Consider the following 22,944-nt stretch of genomic DNA (forward strand, 5'->3'; position numbering starts at 1 on the left):
AAAAAGAATCTGGGGTCCATAGTGGGGCCTGTACAGCTCTGTGTATGTTGTCCTCCTGGGCATAGTGGCACCAGCAGTTTGGGTGTCAGTGTCTGGTAGGGAAGGTATGACCCTGGTGTCTTAGTGGATGGAGCTGTTTGTTGCAGCAGATTTAGAAGGTGGTGGCTGTGGATGGCGATAGAGCTGGGGATGTGCGTGCTGTAGCCCATGGGAGGAGAGTGTGAACTGTAAGGAGCAGAGACATGAGGATGATACATCCATTGTTGAAGGGGTAGACAGTGAGGGTGACTTAGCTGGGGAATGTCGTGGCACAGCACGGTGGCCAGCATGGTGACTCTGCTTCCACTCTCCCAGGGTGCCTGGAGTAGTTCTCACCTTTAATAGATGAGTAATGGGGGTTCAGGTTGTTCAGAGGACTGTTGTTACTTCCATACCTACCCTCCCCCAAATTTAGCAAGAATGACAGGTGACTGTGAGGCCATACTTAGATTAGACTGCAGATCTTCTTGACTGTTTTGGTCACTGGGAAATAAATACTCAGCTCCTCACCCTACACTTATACCTTCTTTATCTCCCTGTCCCCACCCTCTAGGCACAGGAGGAAGCTCGACGCAACAGGCTCATGAGAGACATGGCCCAGCTCCGGCTCCAGGTAGGGAGTTGAGGCTCACATGTTCCTCCTGATTGGGTCAGTCCTTGACCCCCTTTGGCAGCCCTTGGCTGCAGTCTTCCTGCTCTGTCCACTTGGCCCTCCACATCAGGTTCTCTCACTCTTTCTGGCCTCACAGACTGCCTCCCTTAGCCTCATTAACAGAGTCCTGATGCCTTCACTTGCATCTCTTTTTCCTTCGTTTCTTTCTACATTTCACTAAGTCACTGGTAGGAAGAGCCCCTTGCTCCCCTTAGCAAGAGAAGGAGGCCAGAAGAACCCCCAAAAGTCCCACTCCTCCCTGCCAGACTGTAGCATCTGCTTTCTCTCACCAGCTCGAGGTCTCCCAGCTGGAGGGCAGCCTGCAGCAGCCCAAGGCCCAGTCAGCCATGTCTCCCTACCTTGTCCCCGACACCCAGGCTCTCTGCCACCACCTCCCTATCATCCGACAACTGGCCACCAGTGGCCGCTTTATTGTCATCATCCCAAGGACTGGTGAGCATTTTGAGGAGTGGGGGAGACAGATGGAGTATAACACAAAGAGACTCAGAATGGGTTTGAGAGACCTACATGTGGGACACAGTTTGTATACAAGTTCTGCTGCCTCTCAGAACCTGTCACTTCACCTGGAATTGTATGTAACAAATGCTGTATTGCCTTGCCTCATAAGATCATTGAGGATAAACAGATGAGAAAATCTATGTAAATAAAATTTGGTAAATGGCCCTTATATTGGTGGGAGAGGTCATGTTGTGGACAGGTTCTGTGGTCCTTCCGTCCTGCAGATGACTGGGGTGCACACAGGTACTTCCTGCAGGGTCCCTGCTGTGGCAGCCTGAGCTCATCTATTTTGTCCTCTGGCTCCCTCTTGCCCGCCAGTGATTGATGGATTGGATCTGCTGAAGAAAGAACACCCCGGGGCCCGGGATGGGATCCGCTACTTGGAGGCAGAATTTAAGAAAGGAAACAGGTGAGAGAGCCTGGCTGGACCTGTGCCAAGTGTGTCCCACACGGCAAACATTCTGTAAGTCATGGTTCCTTAGGTGCCGACATAAGAGGGTGACCACAGGGAGCCAGGAGCCCTGTGGGAGAAACACTGACTTCCTGGTCCCTAGAGCCCCATGTGACCAACATTCTCTGAGAAACACACAAACACACACGCCCAGCCCAAGTTATGGGTTATGTTTTCAGGGAGAGAATCTCCTGCTTTGGGGCTTGGTCAGGCCATCAAGTCTCCCAGTTGGGGCTTGTACCTCCACTGAGTGGAGGCTGCAAGGAGGCTCAGACTTCTCAGGGACGAGCAAATGCAGGTGTCTGGCCCTCCTCTCTTCTTCCTGGCCTGTGAGGACTATGCAGTGGGTTATGGAGCAGGAGCCTGTTTCCCTCCCCGCTGACTGGCCTGGTCCGCCCTCTGCATCAGCCCGGGCCAGGAAGCCACACAAAGCCTGCTTGTTTGGACCTTGACTGCAGAAGCCCTGACTTAAAAAGCATCTGTTACTTCTCCCCTCCCAGAGCTTCCCCCCCCCCCCGCCAGGAGGAACCAAAGAAGTGATATTATCAGGAGGAAAAGTGAGCAGGGCCAGTGGCCAGGAAGCAGCTTCAAATGGCTCCAAACAGACCTGTGATGGGAGAGATGGGCCCCTGCCCCCTCCTGCAAAACAGGGCCCCCAGAGCCACAATGGCTTGCATTGTATATTGCACCCCCGTCCTCTTCCCCCAGCCTCCACTCTCCCATCTCCTTTGCAGATACATTCGCTGCCAGAAAGAGGTGGGAAAGAGCTTTGAACGGCATAAGCTGAAGAGGCAGGACGCAGATGCCTGGTAAAACTTCACCTTCACTCCTGCAGCCTGTTACTGCCCACCTTGCCTCTCCCATGAGCACCACCCAGTGGTTTGGGTCAGTGTCAGAGAATTCTGTCCCAGGTTCTCTCTCAGCCTCCTGCAGGTGTCACCCTGAAGTGAGTGAGAGGTTTCAGAACCCAGGCCCCTTCCTCTACAGAAGCCTCGGCCCCCTGCCCTGCCATGCTTGAGTCTGTTGTCCCACAGTGCTCCAGGGCCTGCTTCCAGCACCCACTACCCCAGGTTCCCCTCCCAGCCTCCAGCCCTCCCTGGAGATGTATGTACAGGCTGGGCTGACACTGGGTCTTAGACTGTGCCTCTTGTTTTCAGGGCACTCTATAAGATCCTGGACAGCTGCAAACAGCTAACTCTGACCCAAGGGGCAGGTGAGGAGGACCCAAGCGGCATGGTAACCATTGTCACTGGCCTCCCACTGGACAACCCCAGCACGCTTTCGGGTCCCATGCAGGTGGGTTGCAGGATGGACTCTGTTTGGTTTGGAGTGTGCGAGGTGGGAGATGGGGAAGCACTAGATTAGACTCTGTCCCCCATTCTCCCTGTAGAGCTCTCCTCCCATCAGCCTTCCTCCAGTCCCTTGACACCTTGTTCAGGAGGCCAGGCCCCTTCATATTTCATCTCTCCATTCTACAGGCAGCTCTGCAGGCTGCTGCCCATGCCAGTGTGGACATCAAGAATGTTCTGGATTTCTACAAGCAGTGGAAAGAGATTGGCTGAAACTGACTCCCAGGCCCTGCAGTGGGGCTGACTCCAGATCTCTCCTGCCCTCCCTGGCAGCCAGGACCACCACCTGTAGTCACCCACCACATGCAGATGCACGCACGCACACAGGAGGGAAGCCCAGCCGCACATGGGCTGCAGGGAGGGCCCAGGAGCCAGCGGGGAGGGCAGGGTCCCCTGTTGCCAAGCCGATGTCAGGAAAGCAGGGAAAGTGCTTGGAGCAGGCAAGGCCTGTGGGCCCTAGGCCAGCCTTCCTGCCTCAGCCTCCTGCTGTCCCAAGGGCAGGTGGCAGGCAGGTGGGCGTCTTCATTATATTGGAGTGGTTCCTGGACCTCCGAGGGGAAGGAAGAGCAGAAGGGACCTTCTTCCTCACCCAAGATCCAGGCTGGTGGGGCCAGAAGTTTGGACATTAGGCTCTGGGGCTGGGGGAGAGTTAGGAAATACAAGATGCCTGGGTGGTTCTCTGAAGACCATTCCCCTCCTCAAGGACCACCCAGCCTCTGTCATCAACCTTTGTGGGGGCTGGGCAGCTCTGGAGCCAGGGGCTCTCCTCAGAAGGCCGGAGGCCTGTGCGAGCAGCAGGCCCAGCTTCTGTCCCCTCCCCGGCGCTGCACGGGGGCCCTGCAGCAGCCTCTTTCTCTCAGCCTGGCTCCCAGGGCAGAGAGCAAGCTGTGCTTTGTGCTCTTGGCTGTTGTGCTGAGAAAGGAGTTGGTTGCAAGTAAAGAAAATCGATGAGGTGCAGCCAGAGGCCACCAACCCCTTGCTATCTACCTAAGGAGGGCTTTGCTCAGAGTCTTGGGGGAGCTGAGGCTAGGGACCTGTATCCAGGTAGACAGCAGAGAGAAGAGGCCCCTTGAAGCTACCTGGTCAGGAACTCTTGGTGGGCTTCCCTGTTTTTGCCCTTCCTCTGGACTGATGATCTGGTGGGGCTGAGCATGGGGTGTCGAGGTAAATGTGGGAGAAGGGGGGACAGAGATCATGAATAGCTCAGGGCTGTGAGTGGAGCCCCAAGAGCTGGGCAGTGGGAGGTGTGGGCCAGAGTTGCTGTAGGCCCCTCCCCCTCAGGCTGGAAGGATGCAGGGGAGGGGAACATCAGCTCTGCCCCTTCTTGCTGGGCCTAGCCTAGCTTCCCTAGCTGTACTTGAGGAGACTGGGCTCCCTGCTTCCTCATAACAGCAAGTCTGGGAAAACCTAGGGGAGGGTGGAGTCACCCAGTCCCTGGCAGAGTCTGAGACAAGCATTTAATAAAGATCCCCCAAGCCTGCTCCCGGGTCACCGTTCCTTTGTTTACACAAGTCTCACCAGAGGGCACAGTGGGAATGATGTGCTGCAGTGCCATTGGGAAGATGTGTAGGAGGTGCATGGGACATAGCAAGAGGCAAACCCTGGAGGCGGCTTCATGAGTCCTGAAGTGCATCTGACCCTGCACTGAGATGGTTTCACAGTAAAGAATGATGACTGGGTGAGGGTTGTGTGACGGAGTGTGCCAAGAGCCAGAAGCTGGTGAAGGCGTTTTGCTGTGTGGGGTGGTTCCTTGGGAAATAAGCTGTCTCTGGCTTGACCTGGGGAAGAATTTCCTCAGGGGACCTGGACTTAAGCCTTGGAACGCACCTCTCTACAAACTGATGAAGGGGTTAGTGTGCTTTACGAGTCCCTCATGGTTGAAACATTTGCTGAAGGCATTTGCCTCATGAACTTTGGTCACTATCAAGGTGCTCTGAGGCCAGAAAATGGGAGCTGGTGTTTGAAGTCTAGGGATGATTCACAGGAGTGTGGATTTCTCTGCCCAGCCCAGCTGCTGTCAACCCATGGGAAGAACCTGAAAAGGGGTGCAGCCTGGCCTGAGGGTTGGTGAAGTCCATCATTCAGGTCCTGGGCTGGTGTGGTCTATACAGCCTGATATAACAGGATTGAATCAAGCTGGAGGGGCTGGCTGTGTGCTGGAGGCCGAGTGAGCTGCCTGCTAATGGGCTGGGCCACCCTGTGCTGCTCTCTGGAAGCTGACAAGGCTGGAATTGTTCTCTGGTTCCCCTTTGTCCCCCCACTCCCCGCCCAGGCCTGGCCTGCCTGCCTGGCTGCTCTCCCCTCCTCAGCCTGGCTGGCAGGAGCCTGGGACTCTGCCTGTGGAGCTAGGGCCTGCAGACCCACCGGCTTAGGAGCACCCCTCAAGCTCAGGGTAAGACAGCTCACCTCAGAGGCTCTGAGCCTCCCTATTCTGGGGAATCTGGTCCCTCTTTTGCTCCTGCTGCTCCCTATTTGTATGGTAACAGACCACACCTCAGACTACTCCAGGAGTGCAACCCTGCTGCTGAGGAATGGGACTAAGGGGAGTTAAGCACCCAGTATCTCTTCTCTAGATTAGACAGCACTTGAGGATAAACCAGAACAATGGCTGGGGGTGGGGGATACCTTGGAAGGCACTCATCCAACTTAGAAACCCCTGAAGTGCAGGAATCTGGGACACAGCACCCGTCTCGGGCCCAGAGGGTTTCTAAACTTCTGAATGGCAGAGAACAAAAGCCTGGAGAACCAGCCTCAGTGTGGGGATAGTGTGTCAGCATAAACACGAGGGGAAAGCAGGCAGCAATAGCATGTGGGAGGGTGGGGCTAGACTGCAGTTGCCCAAAAGTTTTAGCTTGGGAAGGTGGGGTCAGAAGGAGTGTCCCGTTCTCCCTCCTTCACCCTCTGGACTGGCCCAGCCCCTCCACTTGTGCCAAAGAATGTGCCTGGGAGAGGCATCCAGAGAGGTGGAGGGGGGGAGCAGAGCTGTGGGTCCAGGCCACCACCGGAGGCAGCACACAGGTCTGGGGGCTGAAGGGCGTGGGGTTTGGGAGGGTAGGGCCTACCTTAAATGCCCCTCAGGGGCACAGTGATGCTCAGAGGCGGCCAGCATCCCCCTGCCTGGCCTCTGGCAAGCCTTCGGCTTCTCCAGGAATGTTCCTGAGGACTGGGAGTTTTCTGTGTTCAGCCCAGGCACTGGGAGCTCAGCTTTCTGGTGGGAGGTGGGAGTACTTGGGTACTCCTCTGCAGGCCTCTAGAAGCTGGGATTCTCAGAAATTAGAACTGGAGTTCAGGGGTTGGTAGCTGGGAAGGGCTCATGCTTGGCTAAGGCAGACCAGCTCCTGTCAGTGGATAGGAGCTAGGGGTGCTGGTGCTGAACCTAACAAGACCAGGATGGGGAACTTTGAAATAGCAGCCTGGGAGGGGGGTAGGGTTATGATGGCTAGTGGCAGGCACATGCCCCAGACCTGAGGGAAGCCAGTCAACATCCAACTACCTTTAGTGCACACTTGTGTATAACATAGCCTGACCCCTGGAGCTGTTACCAGGCCCTGTCTGAAGCTGGGTGATGAGGGCTTGTAGGTGGGGGTAGAGACTGACCTCCCACTCCCCACTCTCTCCAGGTCACCGTGGAGGCACCAGGCCACCATGCTCAGCCTCAAGCTGCCCCAACTCCTGCAAGTCCACCAGGTCCCCCGGGTGAGGGCTCAACCCACCAGCCCTGGTTTCCAGGGGACAAACTACAGGCTATCACATAGCTTTTGGGGAGGTCCCTCCTGCAGGCTAAGGTTTCCTCCAGTGTGAGATTTCTGTTTTCTGACCTGTTCACCACAGCCCAACACACTTCATCCTCTCTTGTCCCTTACTATGCATTTTCTCCAGTTTCTCATTTGCTCTCTGGGTACTGGGGCCCGTGTTAAGTTGGTTTAGTTTGTTGAGTTTGTCTTCGGTCCACTGTGACTTCAGCTCTTCCTCTTCCACCCTGCTTCCAGATATCCCTCATAAATGAAACGGCTCTAGGCACAGTAACTCTCCTCTCTCCCACTCTTATTACCACCCTAGGTGTTCTGGGAAGATGGCATCATGTCTGGCTACCGCCACCCCACCAGTTCAGCCTTGGACTGTGTCCTCAGCTCCTTCCAGATGACCAACGAGACGGTCAACATCTGGACTCACTTCCTACCCACCTGGTGAGGGTAGGCTCAGCCTCAGGCCGCAGCCATGAGCCCCGCGGGGGTCCCAGGCAGGCGGGCGCCGCCTGCTCCTGAGCATGTGCCCACCGCAGGTACTTCCTGTGGCGCCTCCTGGCACTGGCCGGTGGCCCGGCCTTCCGCGAGGAGCCCTACCACTGGCCGCTGCTCATCTTCCTGCTGCCTGCCTGTCTCTACCCCTTCGCTTCGTGCTGTGCGCACACCTTCAGCTCCATGTCGCCGCGCGCACGGCACATCTGCTACTTCCTGGACTACGGCGCGCTCAGCCTGTACAGCCTGGGTGAGCCGGGGCGGGAGCCCGAGCGGGAGCCGGGAGGGCGTGCGGGGCGCGGCGCGGGGAGGAGCTTCTCTGGTGCAACGCCCGCCCTACCTGACCGCAGGCTGCGCCTTCCCCTATGCCGCCTACTCCATGCCGGCCTCCTGGCTGCACAGCCGCCTGCACCAGCTCTTTGTGCCCACCGCCGCACTCAATTCCTTCCTGTGTACCAGCCTCTCCTGCTACTCCCGGTGAGTTTCCTTATTTTGTGTCTGTGCCTCTGGCTCTTGATCAGTAATAAGAACAAATGGGACCATTCATTGAAGACTTCCTTGCTAGACCCTGTACTACTAGGGCCAGACCTATGTGTCTCCCTTAAATCTGTCAACTAAGAGGAAAGTCTCTTTATTCTCATCTTAAAGATGTGATAATTTATAGTGGGGGGAATGTGCCCTAAGAGCCTTCTTAGCCACTAAGATATGATGGCATTCATCTTGGCCCAAAGCTGAAAGGTCCCCCTGCTCTTCTCTGATGTCCACCTGGAACGCAGGAATGGTGCCAGTCTGCCTTTCTCTCCTACCTCCCAGGTTCCCCGAGCTCGAGAGTCCTGGGCTCAGTAAGGCCCTCCGCACTGCAGCCTTCGCCTACCCTTTCCTGTTCGACAACCTCCCGCTGTTCTATCGAGTAAGGCTGGTGGGGGGAGCTCCTGCTGTCCCACCCTGCCACTCCCCATCCTGCTCCTCAATCTCTAGCCTCAGCTCTCCAAGCCCACACAAGCCCGGCTATGCCCACTTCCACCTGCATTCTTGCCAGACCCCAGACTACCCGCTTCTACTGCCACAGCCTCTCCCCAGCCCTGCTCTCCTGTTGCCAGCTCGGGCTGTGCTGGGGCCGGGGCCATGACTGTGGGCAGGAGGTGCTGAGCTCCAGTCATATCTACCACCTCTTCTGCGCACTGCTCACTGGTTTCCTCTTCACTTCCCACCTCCCTGAGCGCCTGGCACCAGGACGCTTTGACTACATTGGTAAGAGCCTGGCCTGACAAGCAAGGGGCAGGAGGGAAGACAGCTAGCTTCCCAGAAGCATAGAGTACTAGGCAAACAGGAATGGAAACTAATGACTAGAGGGTGTCTGGAAGGGCCCTTGGGGGTCCAAGACTACTCCCCACCCCCACTGTTCAAATAACACTAAGACTAGTGGCAGATGGTTACTAAGCTAGGAGCCGCATGTCAGATTATTAGCCCCTTCAGCAATTCTGAGCAGCAGCTTTCCAATGTAGTGGGGGGAGTGGCAGGCCCAGAGGAAGGGCCGAGGGACTTCAGTGATAAGGTGAGTCAGGGAAGTCGTGGGCAGTGTCCTGACCAGCTCACCCTCCCACAGGCCACAGCCACCAGCTGTTCCATATCTGTGCTGTGCTGGGCACCCACTTCCAGTTGGAGGCCGTGCTGGCTGACATGGGGTCACGGCGAGCCTGGCTGGCTATGCAGGAACCCACCCTAGGCCTGGTGGGCATGGTGGTTACTGTCAGCCTGGCAGTAGCTGGGAACCTACTCATTGTTGCCATCTTCACAGCCTCCCTGCTTTGGGCCCCTGGGTCCTGCCCCTTGTTGCAGGGTGGCCCAACAGAGGGGGGCACCAGGGCCAAACAACAGTGAGCTCACCCATGACCCTGCCCTGGAAGGAGGCAGAGGCCAGGCCCTAGCAGTGCTGACTGAGCATGGGCACATCCGGGCCTGGACCCCAGAGTGGCTGAGGAGCGAGTGGAGAGGAGAGAAGGCAGAGAGGATGGGACTCCGGGGAGGCTGGCCACGAGTGTGTGAGGGTGGTGTGTGAGGGGGTTTTCGATGGGCCAGGATGTGCTGAGGGTCTGAGAGGGGAGCGGCATGTAAGTCCAAGCCAGAACTGCTTCTTCCCCAGTTCAAAGCTGGGACGGGGGTACTCGGGCCACATCATCTGGCTCCATATCTGGTGCTCCTGGGAGTCTCTGCTCAGTCCAGGGAAGAACTAACACCACTCCCCCTGAATAGCGCTAACCTGTGCAAAGGCTACACCTTGCCTCCGCCCCAGGCCTGGCAGTGGGGTCCGCCTGCCCGCAGCTAGCTGCCTAGTGAGACAAGTCTGCCTGTCTTGGTCACCACCTGGGGAGAATTCTGTCTCCAACCATGTTTTCAAGGTGTCCCGGTCCTTGGGGTCTGAGGCTTTGTGGATGACTTGGAACTGAATGGGAGAGTAGGGCACGTTGGGCTGGAACCCTAATAGCCTTTAGGAAGTCACCTTTAATGCTTTCTGGAACAAGGCAGGTACAAATAAATAGCTGATTTTAAAAAGCACTTTCTGGAATTGAAGATAAAGCCACATCCACATACTCATCTCTACTGGCCTCCAGAGACTAGACAGAGTCATTGATCCACCAATTCTTCTAAAGTTTATTTTGGGAGGAGCTTGGGTACAGGGACACCCAATTTTCAGGATGGGGAGGTCAGTGTGAGAGAAGGAATCATGGGGAGGAGCTGGAGCCAGGGTGGCCCGCTGGGCCTGCACGTCAGGGCCTAAACTGCATGTGTGCCGTAAAAGCGCTGATAGGCATTCTGGAAGCCAATTTGGTCGGCCAGCTCGTCACAGTCCGGGTTGAGCTCACACACCTCTCTCAAGGGCTCCATGGGATCTGGGGCAGGAGCTGGGGCTCTAAGAAGCCCCAGCATGTCAGTATCACCCTCTCATGCCAACACCCCAGTAGCTGCTTCCCCTTCCCAATACACATGAGGAGTCCAGGCCAGGGGCACACCCTTCCCCTACTCCCCGCTCCTGCCATCAGCCCAGCACCCCTTCACTTACCCCAGCCCTGGATCCACTTGACGTCTGGGTCTCCTCACCATCTCATTGCCCTCACGTTTGGACAAAAAGGCTGCGGGTAAGAGGCAGGGGTCAGGTGACTCTAGGGTTTGGGCAGGGCTCAGCAATGTGGGAAGCAGGCTGGCCTTCCCAATATCCAGACAGGCAGAAGGAAGGAATCAGGCTGGGGGCCCAGGGTGGGTTGGTGGCACTGGGAAATGGGTCCTCATACCTGCACTTCTGCCAGACTCAGACTCTGTGTCACTGGGCTTTGCATCTGCCAAGGAGAGAAAACAGATTCATCCCCTGCTCACCAGAAGCCCCTTGGCCTCCTTTCCTTGTCTCTGCAGCTGGCTCTTCCCCCCACAAGGCCAGACAGAAAGTGGGAGAATGGGTTGAGCCTGGAGGGTGGTGGTTAGACTGCAGAAGGGACAGCTAGCAGATGGGGTGAGGGAAGGTGGGACTGAGGTGCCTCTGGAAGCCCCCCCAGCACGGGAATTGGATGGAGGGGAGCACTCACCTATCCATCCAGCAAGGCAGAATGCACCCAGGACCAGCAGGGCCAGGAGTATGGAGGGCCTCATGGTGCGCCTGTCAGTGGCTGCGTTGGGGTTGCTTCGTGGGACTCAGCTGCTTTGTGCTGGCCGCTGGGACCATTTATAGTCTCCAGCTGTGCCCCAGAGGCAAGGGAGAGTGGGGTGTGCCTGACCATGGTGAGGGCGGGTCAGGGGGATCTGCCAGGGCTATTTGGAGGTCATTCACTTGGCTCTGTAGGCCAAACCCCAAAGGATGTTGTGGTCAGGAGCTGGAGCAGTGTGACCAAGGCCTGGGAGTGACAATGGAGGCGGGCTACAATCCGAGGCCATCAGGTCCTGAACATGGCCCCTGAGACCATGGGGTTGAGGGGGCAGCACCTGGTCCCCACTCTACTTCTTCTAAGGCTAAGCACTATTTGGGCAGGTGAGAGGGGGAACCTGAGGACAAAGGGGGAGGGCCTCAAAGTTTAAAACATGTTAAGAGCTCCAGCTCTCTTGAAACCTGTGATTTCCATGGTCAGCCCATGGGTAGGTGCCAAACCCCAGAAGGGAGCGCCAGCGATGCCCTCGCTCACCCAGAGGCCTCCCAGCCTGGTGGCAACCAGACCCAGTCGAGGAAGAGGGCAGGGGCAGCACGAAGCCAAGGCCAAGTGGACAGGGGTGGGGTTGGGTGAGAGAGAGGCCACCTCTCGGGCCAGGGGGCTGTGGAGTGACCCTTCAAAGTGGTGCCAGCCAGGTGGGCATGGGTGGGCCCAGGACAGGGAGGTGAGGTGCTGTGGGGGCCCCTTTACATGCCTGTGGTGGCAGGAGGCAGGCCTATGGAGGAAGGGGAGCTGGAGAGCACAGTTAACCCCCTTGGGGACATCACCCTTACAGGCCCCACAAGTGACTAGAAGGGCTGTCCTCTTAAGGACAGATGCTAGCTTAAAAAAATGCTATCCCCCATGCCAAAGTTGATACTGCCTCGGGTCATCCTGGGACGGAGAGGAGGGCATCCTGGTACCTTCCTGGTCTGACTCATGTCCTCACTCGACCACCTGGGCCCAGGACCATCCCAACAAAGCACTCAAAGCGTTTCCCCCACCCCTGGGACTGGCTGCGCAGGAGGGGAGGCCAGATGACTTGATGATGCAGCTCCTCCACGTGGCTGGATGGAGCCATCAGCTTCCAGCGATTGGCCAAGGGCACGGGGGAGCAGCTGAGCCACCTGATGTCTTCCTGTCTGTCCCCAGTGCTCCTCTCCACAGGATTACGGGGAGGCCCTCACTAGAGAAAAAAGTCCTGTTCCTGGTCCTCAGCGGAGCCCTCTTTCACTCTCTGGTCCGAAGGAGCACCCACACTGACTTAGCTGAGCCCCGCTGAGCTTGGCTGGCGGGGTAGGAGTGAGGTGAGAGCAGCAGAGGGCCCACCTTACTCTGGGTGTGAACCTGCACCCCCAGCCCAGGTCTTGCTGATTTATCCCAGAAGGCTGGGTTGGGCAGAGTGACACCCTCTGGGCAGCTCATCCTGACCTCAGGGCACCTGGGTTCCTGGATCCTGTGACAAGGAACCCTGCTGCCTTTCCTCCTGTCCACACTGCACCCCATCTGGAGGGACTCACAGCTGTGAGTGAGGCCTCAAGTGAACCCAACTTGGAGCCCAGGATGGTCCTGGCTGGGACAGGCCTCGCGGAGGAAGCATCCTCACAGATTACAGTGTAGAGGAAGTTTATTTACGGATGTGGGGAGATCATGGAAGGCGCTCAGGCTGGCCAGCAAGGGGGCAATCAGTGGAGATTGAAAACATATTCTCTAAGCCAGGCTCAGGAACTGCAGGGCAAGGCCGAGGCACTGAGCTGTATCGGCCTGACCCTATGGAGGAGAAAGTGTGATCCTTGAGTGGGAGCTGCCAACAATCTTCATAGCAGGAACAGGGAACCTGAAGGTAGTGTGTGTGTCTGAAACCCAGGAGGCTTCAAAAGTTCAGCGCGTGGGGCCTCCACTCGCTCCCCAGCACAGTCATCATTGTTAGCGACTGCACCATTTTGGCTGTTCTCAGAGGCAGCTCATCCTGGACCACAGGCCCTTGACCTTGACTGCCCTGTGCTCCTGGGCTTGGCTGTCTCCTCACTCTGGCTCCTTCAGCACAGCCAGCAGCTCCCTCTGCTCTCTGTGCAGCGCCTGTGGCAAGAGGAGAGAACAGGAAAATCAGAGTCACCCTGGTTGCAGATGGGGTGCGTGGCTCATGTACCTGGCTCAGCAGGGTGGCAGGTGGGTGCTGAGTCTTATCTTCAACAAGGACACCCAGAGTAGCCTTTAATCCCAAGGCTACCAGAGTCCTCTAGCAGAGACTGTTTCTTTGAAGTGGACTTTCAAGAAATAAAATTTTGGTTAAAAAAAAAAAGGCAGCTCTATGAAGCTCCCACATGAAGCTCTTGAGGGAACTCACCCCATCAGTGTAAATGAGCAGCTTAAAACAGTCGTTTTCCTGGCTAGCTAGGTGTAGGATGGCTTTTTCTTCTAAAATCAAAGCGCTGCATGTCAGAGCTGGAAAGGCCAGGGAGATGCCCTCTGGCAGATCTGGAGAAAGGAGCACCAGGGCTCTGGGAAGGAGTGAGGTCTTGATGGGGTGCATGGGGGTGGGGCGCGCATATAAGAGGTGCAGCATTTTGCCCAAGAACATGGGCAGGCAGTTCCAGGGGTGCCAAGGACAGAGTTCTGACCGGTGGGACCTGCCCCATGAGACAGCACTGAGCTGTGAACTGAAGGTCTTGGTCATAAGCATTTTCATACCTGTTGCCCAGCCCCCAGGATCAGTGTGGTAAGTGGGGAAGCTAGGAGGTGGTGACAGGGACAGAGTAGAGTGGACCACTAGCCTTCTGGCATCATGTCCTCATGGCAGAGGCTGGAGCAGGGCCTGGATGTAGCAGTTGGTGGGTCTTGGGAAGACCAGGAGCATCTGGGGCCACAGATCTGAAAAGCTGCTTTCATTGGTAACAGGACTCTCTACCCAGAAGGGCTGCTGGTAGGTTAAGCTGGATCTCTACGTGAATATGGGGGAGCAGTGCTGCCCTAACTCAAGCCTGCTGGAAACCACATTTTCAGTCAATAGGAAAATGTCTCTCGTCACTTTCCAGCTTTGCCTGCTTCCTGTGTCAGCTTGGTCAGCCTCTTCCCCTGATTTGGCCACAGTGACTTTACCCTCAAAGGACAGACAGAGAGGATGATTTCAGATGTGTCAGAGGCTCTGAAGGTCGTGCCAGTGTAGGTGTTCCAACAACGTGGGCAATGGTCACATGGAGCAGAGGGAAAGACCACTGGACCCCACAGGGTTGTCACTCCTAATTCTGACCCAGATGGGCTGTTACCAGGCGGGTCACCTGCCCTCACATGGTCTGTCTTCTCATCTGTGACAGCCCCTCACCTACCCCATTGATACAGCAGGGGACACATGCCTGCACTGTTGACCACAGTGGGTGCAGAGGATCAGAGGCCCACTCACTGCACATGTCCACAGAGGCATGATGAGGCCAGGCTCCCCGACTCCCTATAGGACGAGAAGCGGGGCTGGGGTCTGGGCACTGACCTGCCAGGCCTGCTGCTGGGCCTGGACCTGCAGCCGCAGCTCCTCCACCTGCCTGCGCCCAGCTAGCACGGCGTCTGCCAGCTGCTGGTTCTCGGCCTTCTGCTTCTGTACGCGGTGCTGCAGGGCATCCCGCTGCTGCAGGAAGTAGGGCACCATGGCGCTGCGCAGGTCTGCCTCCGGTATCCCGCTCGGCCGCCTGCAGGGCCACATGGGGTGAGGGTGCTACTTCCAAGGCCATTCAGCCCCTTTCAAGGACAGCCTGTGGGTCCCCTCATCTCCCAAGCCCTACACAGACTCCTCCCCTGAGAGCCTGTCCTGAGCCTCAGTGCCCCAAGGGTCCATCTCCCTTTCTCACTCAGCCCAAACTCACCCCACTCTCTTCTCTGCCACAGCCCTCTCTCCATCTCTAATGCTCCAGAGTGAGAGGCCACCTTCTAGCCTGCTCTCCCTACAAGACTAGGAGCTAAAGACTGGAGGCTGGCTGCCTGGGAGAAGCCCAGTGCGGGAGACCCCAGGATGTCAGTGGCTGATATGGGATGATAAAAAAAATACACAGTTCAGGGGACAATCCCAGCGAGACCAGGCAGGTCCTAAGGCACAGAGGGTGGGGTAAGTTTTTAGGAAAAAATATTCTAAGTTATAAAATGGAATTCTCTTAAGTAGTAAGGTCGGAAAGCATAGAAGAATTACAAAATACTCAAAATGTCTACTTCCTCTGTCTAGGATTCTGTTCAGGCTGAGGGCTGTAAAAGGCTAGTGCCCCCAGGGCCTCTTCCCTGTTCCCCTCCCCATCCCACTTCTCCCAGAACTGCCCAGACAACACCCTTCGGCTGCCCCGGAATTGCTGGCTTTGGGACAGGAGGCATTTGATCTGTCTGTTCACTGCTGAACCTCTGGCATCACAGTGCTGGGTAAATCACACCAGGTGCTCTCTATTGTTGAGAGAACAAATAATAATAAAGACAAAAGCCAGCTGCCGGGCCAGCCTCCTCTCCAGATGATCTCAAGCTCTACTGTTCCGCTTCTGTTTCATGGAAGGCTTCACAGTCCTGCCACCAAACACTGTTTCCTCACTCTGAACAGCACCACATGCATGATTACAGTGCTCTCCGCCAAGGGTCAGAAGGTATTTTGGCCATCTGTGGTGACTGCTGTGTTTCTGTCCTGTCCACCTGTCCCTCTCTGACATCCCCTCAGCACTGCCCAAAGGCCTCTCTCCAGGCCCCATCTCACCACGCTGGCCCCTTTCGGTCTTTGCCTTCTTCCACAATATTGTCCAGGGCATTCATGACAGCTTCCAGATTCCCCTCCTGTTTGATTTCAGAGATTTCCTCCTGAAGAGAAAGGAGTAAGGGCTGTCGTGATACTAGATAAGCCCAGAGTAGAAACAGGCTACATGAGAGTGCTTGGTTAAGACTTCTGCTAGTTTCAGTTCTGTCTCACTTGTTCTTCCAAACCTCTCAATACCATGTGACTGTAATGAAGAAAATAAAGCACAAAGTGGTCAACGTTTAGAAGGAGTCTGTGACTATCCTCTTCCCACTGCCCGTCTGAGCTGCCCACTCTGCAGCCCTGGCGCTCAGGCCCAGCTCTTACATCCCAGGCTGCCTGGCCACTCCCATCCTCCTTCATGGGGAGTCAAAGTGGTCCATTCCTGAGCCTCTCTACTCCCTCCTCTTCTCCTTCTGCCACTACATTCTCTCAGCTTTGCTGCTGGGCTGCTTTGCCACTGGCAGCCCTGATGCCACAATGTGGTCCACTTAGGGAGACCATCCTGGAGGATCACAGTGTCCAAGTTAACTCCCAAGAGATCATAGCTACTTAGAGATGTGGGATCATGTTCCTTCTTTCTCGTGCTCTGCAGGTCCCCTGACAGTTTACTGGTGCCTCCTCTGTGCCAGGTGTGGAGCAGGTGCTGGACACAGAGGAGTAGGACTCAGTCTTGTCCATGCTGAACTCTCTTATCTAGAGGGGCAGACACATATAAATACATGACTACCACAGACGACAATTCACAAAGGGGACAGTTAGGATCTCCACATCAGGAGGTGATCGAGGCTGCCGCCTCTCGGTGTGGAGAACGGCTCGAGGGCTGGGGATACAGAGGGCAGCAGCGGCAGTCCTCCCCTCAGCCTTCAGCCCTGCTAGCATCTGTCCAGTGACGTGTCTGACTGGCCTCTACTGCCAACTCACCCAGACAGAGGTCTGCAGCTGAGTTACAAACTTGTCGTAGATCCGCTGTGTCATCTCGGGCTGCAGCCGGTAGAAGCGCTTGTAACAGTCAGCGAACCTCTGGTAGCTGAGGGAAGGGGGGACAATATAGGCAGGAGGGTCACTGTGGGTCCCCATCACAGGACGGGAAGCCCGGTCCACCCCACACACACTCTGGTCAAAGGCCAGGCCCATGGCCATGGAGTCGACGTGGTCCTGGGAAAGCCCTTCAGGGTTCTCGGGCTGTAAACCTTAGTGACAGGACACTCTCGCTCCAGGGGAGCAGCCGGTGGGTTCAAAGCACAACCTTTCCACCTTTCAGTTAGCAGTCCAACACCTATCACACTGCACTACCAAGGTTCCTCCTGGGAAAGACGGTAGATCATGACACGTTTACCTGCAGTCCAGTTGTGGGGCTATCCCCAACTTCATCAGGCAGGAAAGCCTCAGAGGGCTGGGAGGGAAGAGTGTTAGTTCACACCAGCAGCTGAGCTTCTAACAAGGTGGGGCTGACATTGGTCTGGGGACCACACTGTGAGTGGCCTGGATTAGGAAAGCAGGGCGCCTGAGGGTACCTGGTCTCCAGAAAAGGTTCTTTAAACCTCCAAAGAGCTGCAGAGGAGACTTCTGGAGGACACTGCTGGGTCTTGACACTGCCTGCACCTCTGTCTGAGGGCAGGGCTTACACGCAAGGAGGCAGAAGGACAGAGAAAGAAATGGGGTCTCAGATAATGTCGAGCTGCTGGGAAACACAACCTGGAGCCACCCTTCCTCACATGAAGTAATGGTTTTATCTGTTACTCATTTAAATTGGGGTTCTCTTACTAAAACGGAAAAGTCCAACCCCACTGTCATCACGTCAGTTCTGACTGACGGCGCCTTCCATCATGTTTCTGAGGTCGTAAACCTCAGCTGGAGAAGGCTGCCGAGCTTTCTTCCCTAGAGCACCTTGAACTAATAGCCTCTCAGTTCACAGTCCAACATATAAGGTACTCCACCACTGGTGGGGAGTGTATCCTCACTCACATCATGGCTGGAAGGACCACAGGACCCAACACAGTCCCAGAGCCTTGGTCCCTCTCAGGCAGACCTGAACATCAGTGCATCTGTGGCCTGTCCCCCATCCTCATTTTCCTGTCCCTCTGTTTGCCCACTCTCCTTGGCTCTTCCCCATCTCCTCAGCACTTGCACTTGCGGTGACCTGGCTGTCCATCAGACACTGGTGTTTAAGGGAGAATGAGGGCTGATACAACCTTCCTGGGGTTACAGTTGAGGGGAAAGATAAAACCATGTGTAAGAATGAACACAGGTAATTACTATGTGTGTGTGGAGTACTTCAGAGGAAGCCTGTGGTAAGGATGCTTTCTAGACTGAGGGCTGGTGAACGTCTCTGTGATGAAGGGATGTTCAACAAACCTGCAGAAGTTTTGAGCTGAGGAAGTCTTCAAACACAGGAGAGCACACATTTATGCTTTATAATGAGTTAGAAATAGAATGACAGAAGCAGCATGGATGCCTTTGAGCTCTGGTTTCGGAGGAGAGCCCTGAACATCCTAGGAACTGCCAAAAGAACAAACAGGAACGCCTTGGAGGAAGGGCAACCAGGGTGCTCCTTAGAGGCGAGGATGGTGAAACTACTTTCGTCTCACATATTCTAGGCATGTTGTCAGGAGCACCCAGTCTGTGGAAAAAGACCTCATGCTGGAAAAGACGGAAGGTCAGCGAAAGGGAAGGTGCTCGACAAGATGGCCAGACACAGTGACTGTAACGTGGGCCTGAACATATCAGGATGAGGGGATAGCGCAGGGCAGGGGAAAGCTCAGCTGTGTTCAGAGGGCCACTGTGAGCTGTAAGTCAACTCAACAACATCTAACAATACGAGTCAGAATGCTCTTCAGCCCGTGGGTCAGCACGGGGTGGGGTGCGGGGGTGGTCAGATAAGCAGAGGATGAGCTGCTGGATCCAAATGCACACCCCTCTCCCTGGTGCTGGAACTCTTTCTTCATAGCTCTCTAGCCCCTCCCACCCTGCCCAGTCTCTATCCCTAAACTCAGTCGCTGTTGTTGTGAGATGTCATCAGTTAGCTGTGTTTTTTATTAATTGGAGGAAGAGCAGGAGCAGGGGTGTGCCGGGGCCAGTTCACAGCAGCTTATAAGAGATTACTTTTTTTTTTTTTTTGGTAACTTAACTTTTCGGGAAATCTGTAAGTTAGAAAGAAACGTGTCCATTATAAAAAAGTAAATAAGCTTTTAATAAAATGAATTTTAACAACAAAGATACTAAACGTTCACAAATTACCACTTTCTAATTATTCAACTGTATTTTTCTCTGCTTTTGAGGTTATCTGTATTGATTTACTCTCTCTGGTGAAAATACCATGTTAAGGTGTGAATCTGTTCCTAATTCTGTCCAGTGACATCACATCAACAGCTGACGAGTATTTCCCTCAGGAATCACTAATGCTACAGACCAAGGCTCTCCCCGGACAACTGGCTGTCAAGCACTTGCCAGCCCACTTCTGAGTTAGGGTGACATGTTCTCGCACCAAGTCGCCAACGGTATACGCTGGATTCAATACCAGCATCTTGGAGGCCAGGTCTGAGGTAACAAAAGAAAATACAAAGAACTGTCATGAATCCCAGGCGTCTTGTTTTGGAGCTGGCCCCACCGGCCACGCAGTCTGTGGTCACACAGAGGAATGGATGACGTCTGAACAAGTGGGATGGAATTGAAACCCGGTAATTGTGGTTGGACAGGGTCTGTCATGGTCACGGGAGATCCTGTTCCCCCCCAGCCATTTGGCAGGGAGGCTTGAGCATGGGTACAGCAAGGAGCCAGATTCCGCCCGACAAAACTCCCCACAAGGGCTGCCTGGGCTCCCACCTGGGGTTGAAAAACCCAGTGAAAGTGAACGATCCCAGAACAGTGTTTACAAAACACACGCGATGTTTGTGCTGCTCAGGACACCATGGCTTTACCAGCCAGGCTGGGCAAATGTCAGAGAGTGAGGGAGGAAAGTAAGACTCCTTTTCTGAGAGCAGTGCAGACTTGGGAATGGTCTCAATACCCGGGTGACTTCCTAAAACATACACTGAGGGAGAAGCAGGAAAGTGATGCATTTTAGAAAGCATTCATGCTCCCCACCCCTCCAAACATCAAATCTCATCTTTTCATGCAAAGTGCATGGAGGAATGCCGTTGGCCACGCTGCCGGGATCCACCTGGTACTGAGAACAGTGTTATGTGAATGGTGACACACAAGATGCTCTGTAGATGGGGCGCCAGGGCTGAGGTGTGCCCACCTTCCACCCCGGCTGGTGTGCAAAGGAGGCCCCACCACCAGCGTCTCCAACCACTCCTGCTGGTACCTCTTGTATAGACACTAGAGCAGTGTCCTGACCTTTGTCTTCCAAAAGTCCACACAGGCTGCCCTGCTGTGCACCTGGTAAGGGCACTAGGTTAGGGACAGACTTCCTGTGTTCAATTCTACCTTTACCACTCATCAACTGGGTGATCTTGTACAAATTCCTTACTTCTTTAAGCCTCCTTTGTCAAATGGGGATAACTGAGGTCACACCTCATGTAAACAGCATACAGGGGGTGTGGGGCAGTGTCCAATCCCTAACTCCACAAGAGGGAGTGGTCTCCTCCACTGCACAAACCTGAAATCCATGAGGTCAGACCCGTGCCCTACCCTGCACCCCGAACCCACTTCTATGAGTGCTAACACCAGACACCCCTTCCAGGGCTCTCACTGCTCAATTACAAGGTCCAATAATTCATTGCAACGACCCACTTAACTCACAGAATTACAGTCACGATCTTAGCGGTTATTATGGTAAATTAGTGGTTATAATTCAAAATGGAAACCGGCTGCTGTTTTTCAGTCAGGGCAGCTTCTCAGGAGCGCTCACAGGCCCTCTGACCTTTAGCTTCTCAGCTTTAGGTCAACGTTAGAAAGCTCTTAGTCCTGCCAATTACAGCACCTTCCTCAACCTTTCAGCACGCTTGGCTGAAGGCGCTGGCTGTGGCCCTGTAGGGAGGGTCTCAGGCGAGCTCCACACACTGGTCTCTCGTTCTGCACCATGGCTATTCTCATCTGGGTCCCGGTCTGCCTGCCACAAGAATTTCTGGCCTTAAGGACGTGCACGGCATTCTCTACTCCTCCTTCTGGCTGGTAGTGAGATTCCCCTTTTCTGCAGATAAACCTACTCAATTTAAACTCAAACTTACCAATCATCCCCGCATCAGAGGTCTACATGTTCTCTTTGCAGGATCACTTGCTGTGCATTTGAGACCTAGATTATGAATAAGTATGACAGAAAAAGAATTGATGCCTTTGAGCTGTGGTAAAGAAGAGCAGTGAACATCCCATGGACGACCAGGAGAATGAACAGATATGTCTTGGAGAAGGTGCAGTCAGAGTGCTCTGTGGAGGCAAGAAAGATGAGGCTTCACCTCACATACTTTGGGCATGTTGACAGGAGGTGCTACTCCTTGGAGAGGGTTGGAAAGGGTGGAGGGTCTGCGAAGGACAGGAAGACCCTCAACCAAGTGGACTGACACAGTGATTGCCACAATGGGCTCTTGTATATCAGAAAGTGTGAGGATTGCACAGGCTAGAAGAGGATTCAGATCTTTTCTTCATGGGGTCACTAAGAGTCATACTCAACTTGACAGTACCTGACAACAACACTCAGACTGGTGGCAAAAATAAAAGGCAATAGCCCAGGAAAGTAATTTTGAACAATAAACCCACTACAACACCCTAAAAAACTACTGTGAATATCAACTGTGTTTATAACATATTTAGCACAACACATAGAGCTGACCACAACTTATAGCAATCTTATGAACAATCTTATGAACCTGTCTCTATCCTGTGCCATCCTTACCATCTCTGATATACTTGAGCCCACTGTTATGGTCATCCCCTCTTTTGCTGAACCTCCACTTTTCAAGCATGATGTAGTTTTCCAAGGACTGGCCTAATTCCTCCTAAAAGTATGTGAGATGAAGCGTCATCATCCTTGGCTCCAAAAGAACACCCTGGTTGCATTCTCTAAGACATATTGTCTGCTCTTTGGACAGTCCATGGGATAATATTCAGTACTCTTGTCCAACACAACTCAAAGGCATCAATTCTTCTGTCAGCCTTAGTCACTGTCCAACTTTCAGATGCATAGCAAATAACTGAAAAGACCATGGCTTGAACCAGATGAACTGACATCATCGCTCCTTAACACCTTACAGAAGTCCTTGGCAGCAGATTTACCAAAGCAATACACCTTTCGATTTCTTAACTGATGGTGCCAAGAGAATTTGGATCCGAGCACAATGGGGAGCATACGGCAATGTTCCATGGCAGCTACTATTCCTATCCTCAGAAGAGCAGTTCTCCTCGCTCCCTCAATGCCTGAGACAGCACAGTCTCCCCTGAGGTGAGCAGAGGCTTAGGAAATGCATCTTGGTTGCAACTGCATGTACAGAAACCAGATCAGTGTCAAGAGGTACTGGCCATCAGGATTGTCTCTGTTACAGAAGAAAAGGGGAAAAAAGGCCACACTGTAGTTTTATCATCAGTGAAAGTAAATTTTTAAAACGAAATTATTGAGTTCCAAAACTGAGATGATTAACCGATTTTAAAGTAGTTTTTTTTCTCTTACACTTGCAATATTTGAGATGTGACTCTTCTGGAGCTCACAGGAAAAATAGCATTTCTTTTTTTTTTTTTTTTTTAGTGTGCGTGTACCGTCAAATCAGGTCTGACTGGTACAGGAGGATATTGCGCCTCCTTCTCCGGCAGAGCGTCTGGTGGATTCGAACCGTGTTCCTCTGGGATTGGAAAAATAGCATTTCATTTACTGCTTTAAAAATTCACTGTAAGTTAAGATGCCACATAAATTTCATTTATATAAAAAATTTCAAAATATTTAAGCCTAAAATCAGTTTAAGCTCTGGTAGTTTGCCAATCTGTCGGCTTATCTATGTAGATAAACTGTGCAGGGCCCCAAGGAAAAATGAAAAAGGCACAGACACGTAAATAAACCATTTCAGTTACATACGCTCAGGCAATGTGTTCACAGCGCTACAGAGGCTGAAAAGTGAGCCCCGGCTACTCCTACTTTTCCATGTGTGTTGCCAAACGGAATGAAAAATCACATACTGTCCACTAGAGGGCAGGCGGGGACTGGCATTCCAGTTCCAAAAACCCACCACGACACTGATGATAGCAGTAATTACCATAATAAACAAGGGTTCCGTTGCTTAGCAACCAAATCTGTTGCCTGTGATATTCTGACCCAAGTAGGAAACAGTATAGATTACA

General features: G+C 54.0%; 4 protein-coding genes across 6 annotated transcripts in view; 2 read left to right on the plus strand and 2 right to left on the minus strand.

Annotated features, from left to right (window-relative positions):
* The window catches only part of SMG5 (SMG5 nonsense mediated mRNA decay factor), a 32,693-nt gene extending 28,831 nt beyond the window's left edge, over positions 1 to 3,862 (plus strand). Inside the window, exons 17-22 of the mRNA XM_006895909.1 lie at positions 593 to 652; positions 985 to 1,144; positions 1,529 to 1,619; positions 2,396 to 2,470; positions 2,819 to 2,957; positions 3,140 to 3,862. Coding sequence (XP_006895971.1) covers positions 593 to 652; positions 985 to 1,144; positions 1,529 to 1,619; positions 2,396 to 2,470; positions 2,819 to 2,957; positions 3,140 to 3,223 — 609 coding nt within the window. The 3' untranslated portion in view covers positions 3,224 to 3,862. The remainder of the gene's footprint in view (positions 1 to 592; positions 653 to 984; positions 1,145 to 1,528; positions 1,620 to 2,395; positions 2,471 to 2,818; positions 2,958 to 3,139) is intronic.
* Positions 3,863 to 5,242: 1,380 nt separating this feature from the next.
* PAQR6 (progestin and adipoQ receptor family member VI) lies at positions 5,243 to 9,150 on the plus strand. Of its 3 annotated transcripts, XM_006895759.1 has the most exons (8): positions 5,243 to 5,402; positions 6,631 to 6,706; positions 7,070 to 7,197; positions 7,293 to 7,498; positions 7,599 to 7,725; positions 8,062 to 8,158; positions 8,349 to 8,499; positions 8,855 to 9,129. In XM_006895759.1, exons 2-8 carry the CDS (start codon positions 6,656 to 6,658, stop codon positions 9,127 to 9,129), a joined length of 1,035 nt encoding a protein of 344 aa, XP_006895821.1. In that variant the 5' UTR covers positions 5,243 to 5,402; positions 6,631 to 6,655. The 3 variants fall into 3 exon arrangements, with proteins under 3 accessions (XP_006895821.1, XP_006895823.1, XP_006895822.1); XM_006895761.1 differs by lacking the exon at positions 6,631 to 6,706 and having other exon boundaries at positions 5,311 to 5,402; positions 8,855 to 9,150; XM_006895760.1 differs by lacking the exon at positions 5,243 to 5,402 and having other exon boundaries at positions 6,637 to 6,697.
* An 873-nt stretch (positions 9,151 to 10,023) lies between these two features.
* BGLAP (bone gamma-carboxyglutamate (gla) protein) lies at positions 10,024 to 10,890 on the minus strand. The gene is made up of 4 exons (XM_006895910.1): positions 10,827 to 10,890; positions 10,539 to 10,583; positions 10,310 to 10,379; positions 10,024 to 10,159 (listed from the first exon to the last, which is right to left on the minus strand). Exons 1-4 carry the CDS (start codon positions 10,888 to 10,890, stop codon positions 10,024 to 10,026), a joined length of 315 nt encoding a protein of 104 aa, XP_006895972.1.
* Positions 10,891 to 12,947: 2,057 nt separating this feature from the next.
* Positions 12,948 to 22,944, minus strand: part of PMF1 (polyamine-modulated factor 1) — a 29,271-nt gene continuing 19,274 nt past the window's right edge. The window contains exons 2-5 of the mRNA XM_006895762.1: positions 16,600 to 16,705; positions 15,640 to 15,740; positions 14,407 to 14,602; positions 12,948 to 13,001 (exon numbers count right to left, since the gene is read on the minus strand). Of these exons, the coding sequence (XP_006895824.1) occupies positions 12,948 to 13,001; positions 14,407 to 14,602; positions 15,640 to 15,740; positions 16,600 to 16,705 (457 nt within the window). The remainder of the gene's footprint in view (positions 13,002 to 14,406; positions 14,603 to 15,639; positions 15,741 to 16,599; positions 16,706 to 22,944) is intronic.

This window comes from Elephantulus edwardii, unplaced genomic scaffold, assembly GCF_000299155.1.
Source record: "Elephantulus edwardii isolate Elephantulus edwardi_28Jun2011 unplaced genomic scaffold, EleEdw1.0 scaffold00176, whole genome shotgun sequence".
NCBI lineage: Eukaryota > Metazoa > Chordata > Mammalia > Macroscelidea > Macroscelididae > Elephantulus > Elephantulus edwardii.

Bases quoted from the DNA above. Each gene is read 5' to 3' on its own strand.
- PAQR6 (XM_006895759.1), top strand. From the start codon at position 6,656: ATGCTCAGCCTCAAGCTGCCCCAACTCCTGCAAGTCCACCAGGTCCCC. The intron at 7,198-7,292 runs GTGAGGGTAGGC...TGCCCACCGCAG, and splicing joins ACTCACTTCCTACCCACCTG to GTACTTCCTGTGGCGCCTCC. The intron at 8,500-8,854 runs GTAAGAGCCTGG...ACCCTCCCACAG, and splicing joins AGGACGCTTTGACTACATTG to GCCACAGCCACCAGCTGTTC.
- BGLAP (XM_006895910.1), bottom strand. From the start codon at position 10,890: ATGAGGCCCTCCATACTCCTGGCCCTGCTGGTCCTGGGTGCATTCTGC. The intron at 10,380-10,538 runs GTATGAGGACCC...TCTTACCCGCAG, and splicing joins TGAGTCTGGCAGAAGTGCAG to CCTTTTTGTCCAAACGTGAG. The intron at 10,160-10,309 runs GTAAGTGAAGGG...GGGGCTTCTTAG, and splicing joins CAAGTGGATCCAGGGCTGGG to AGCCCCAGCTCCTGCCCCAG.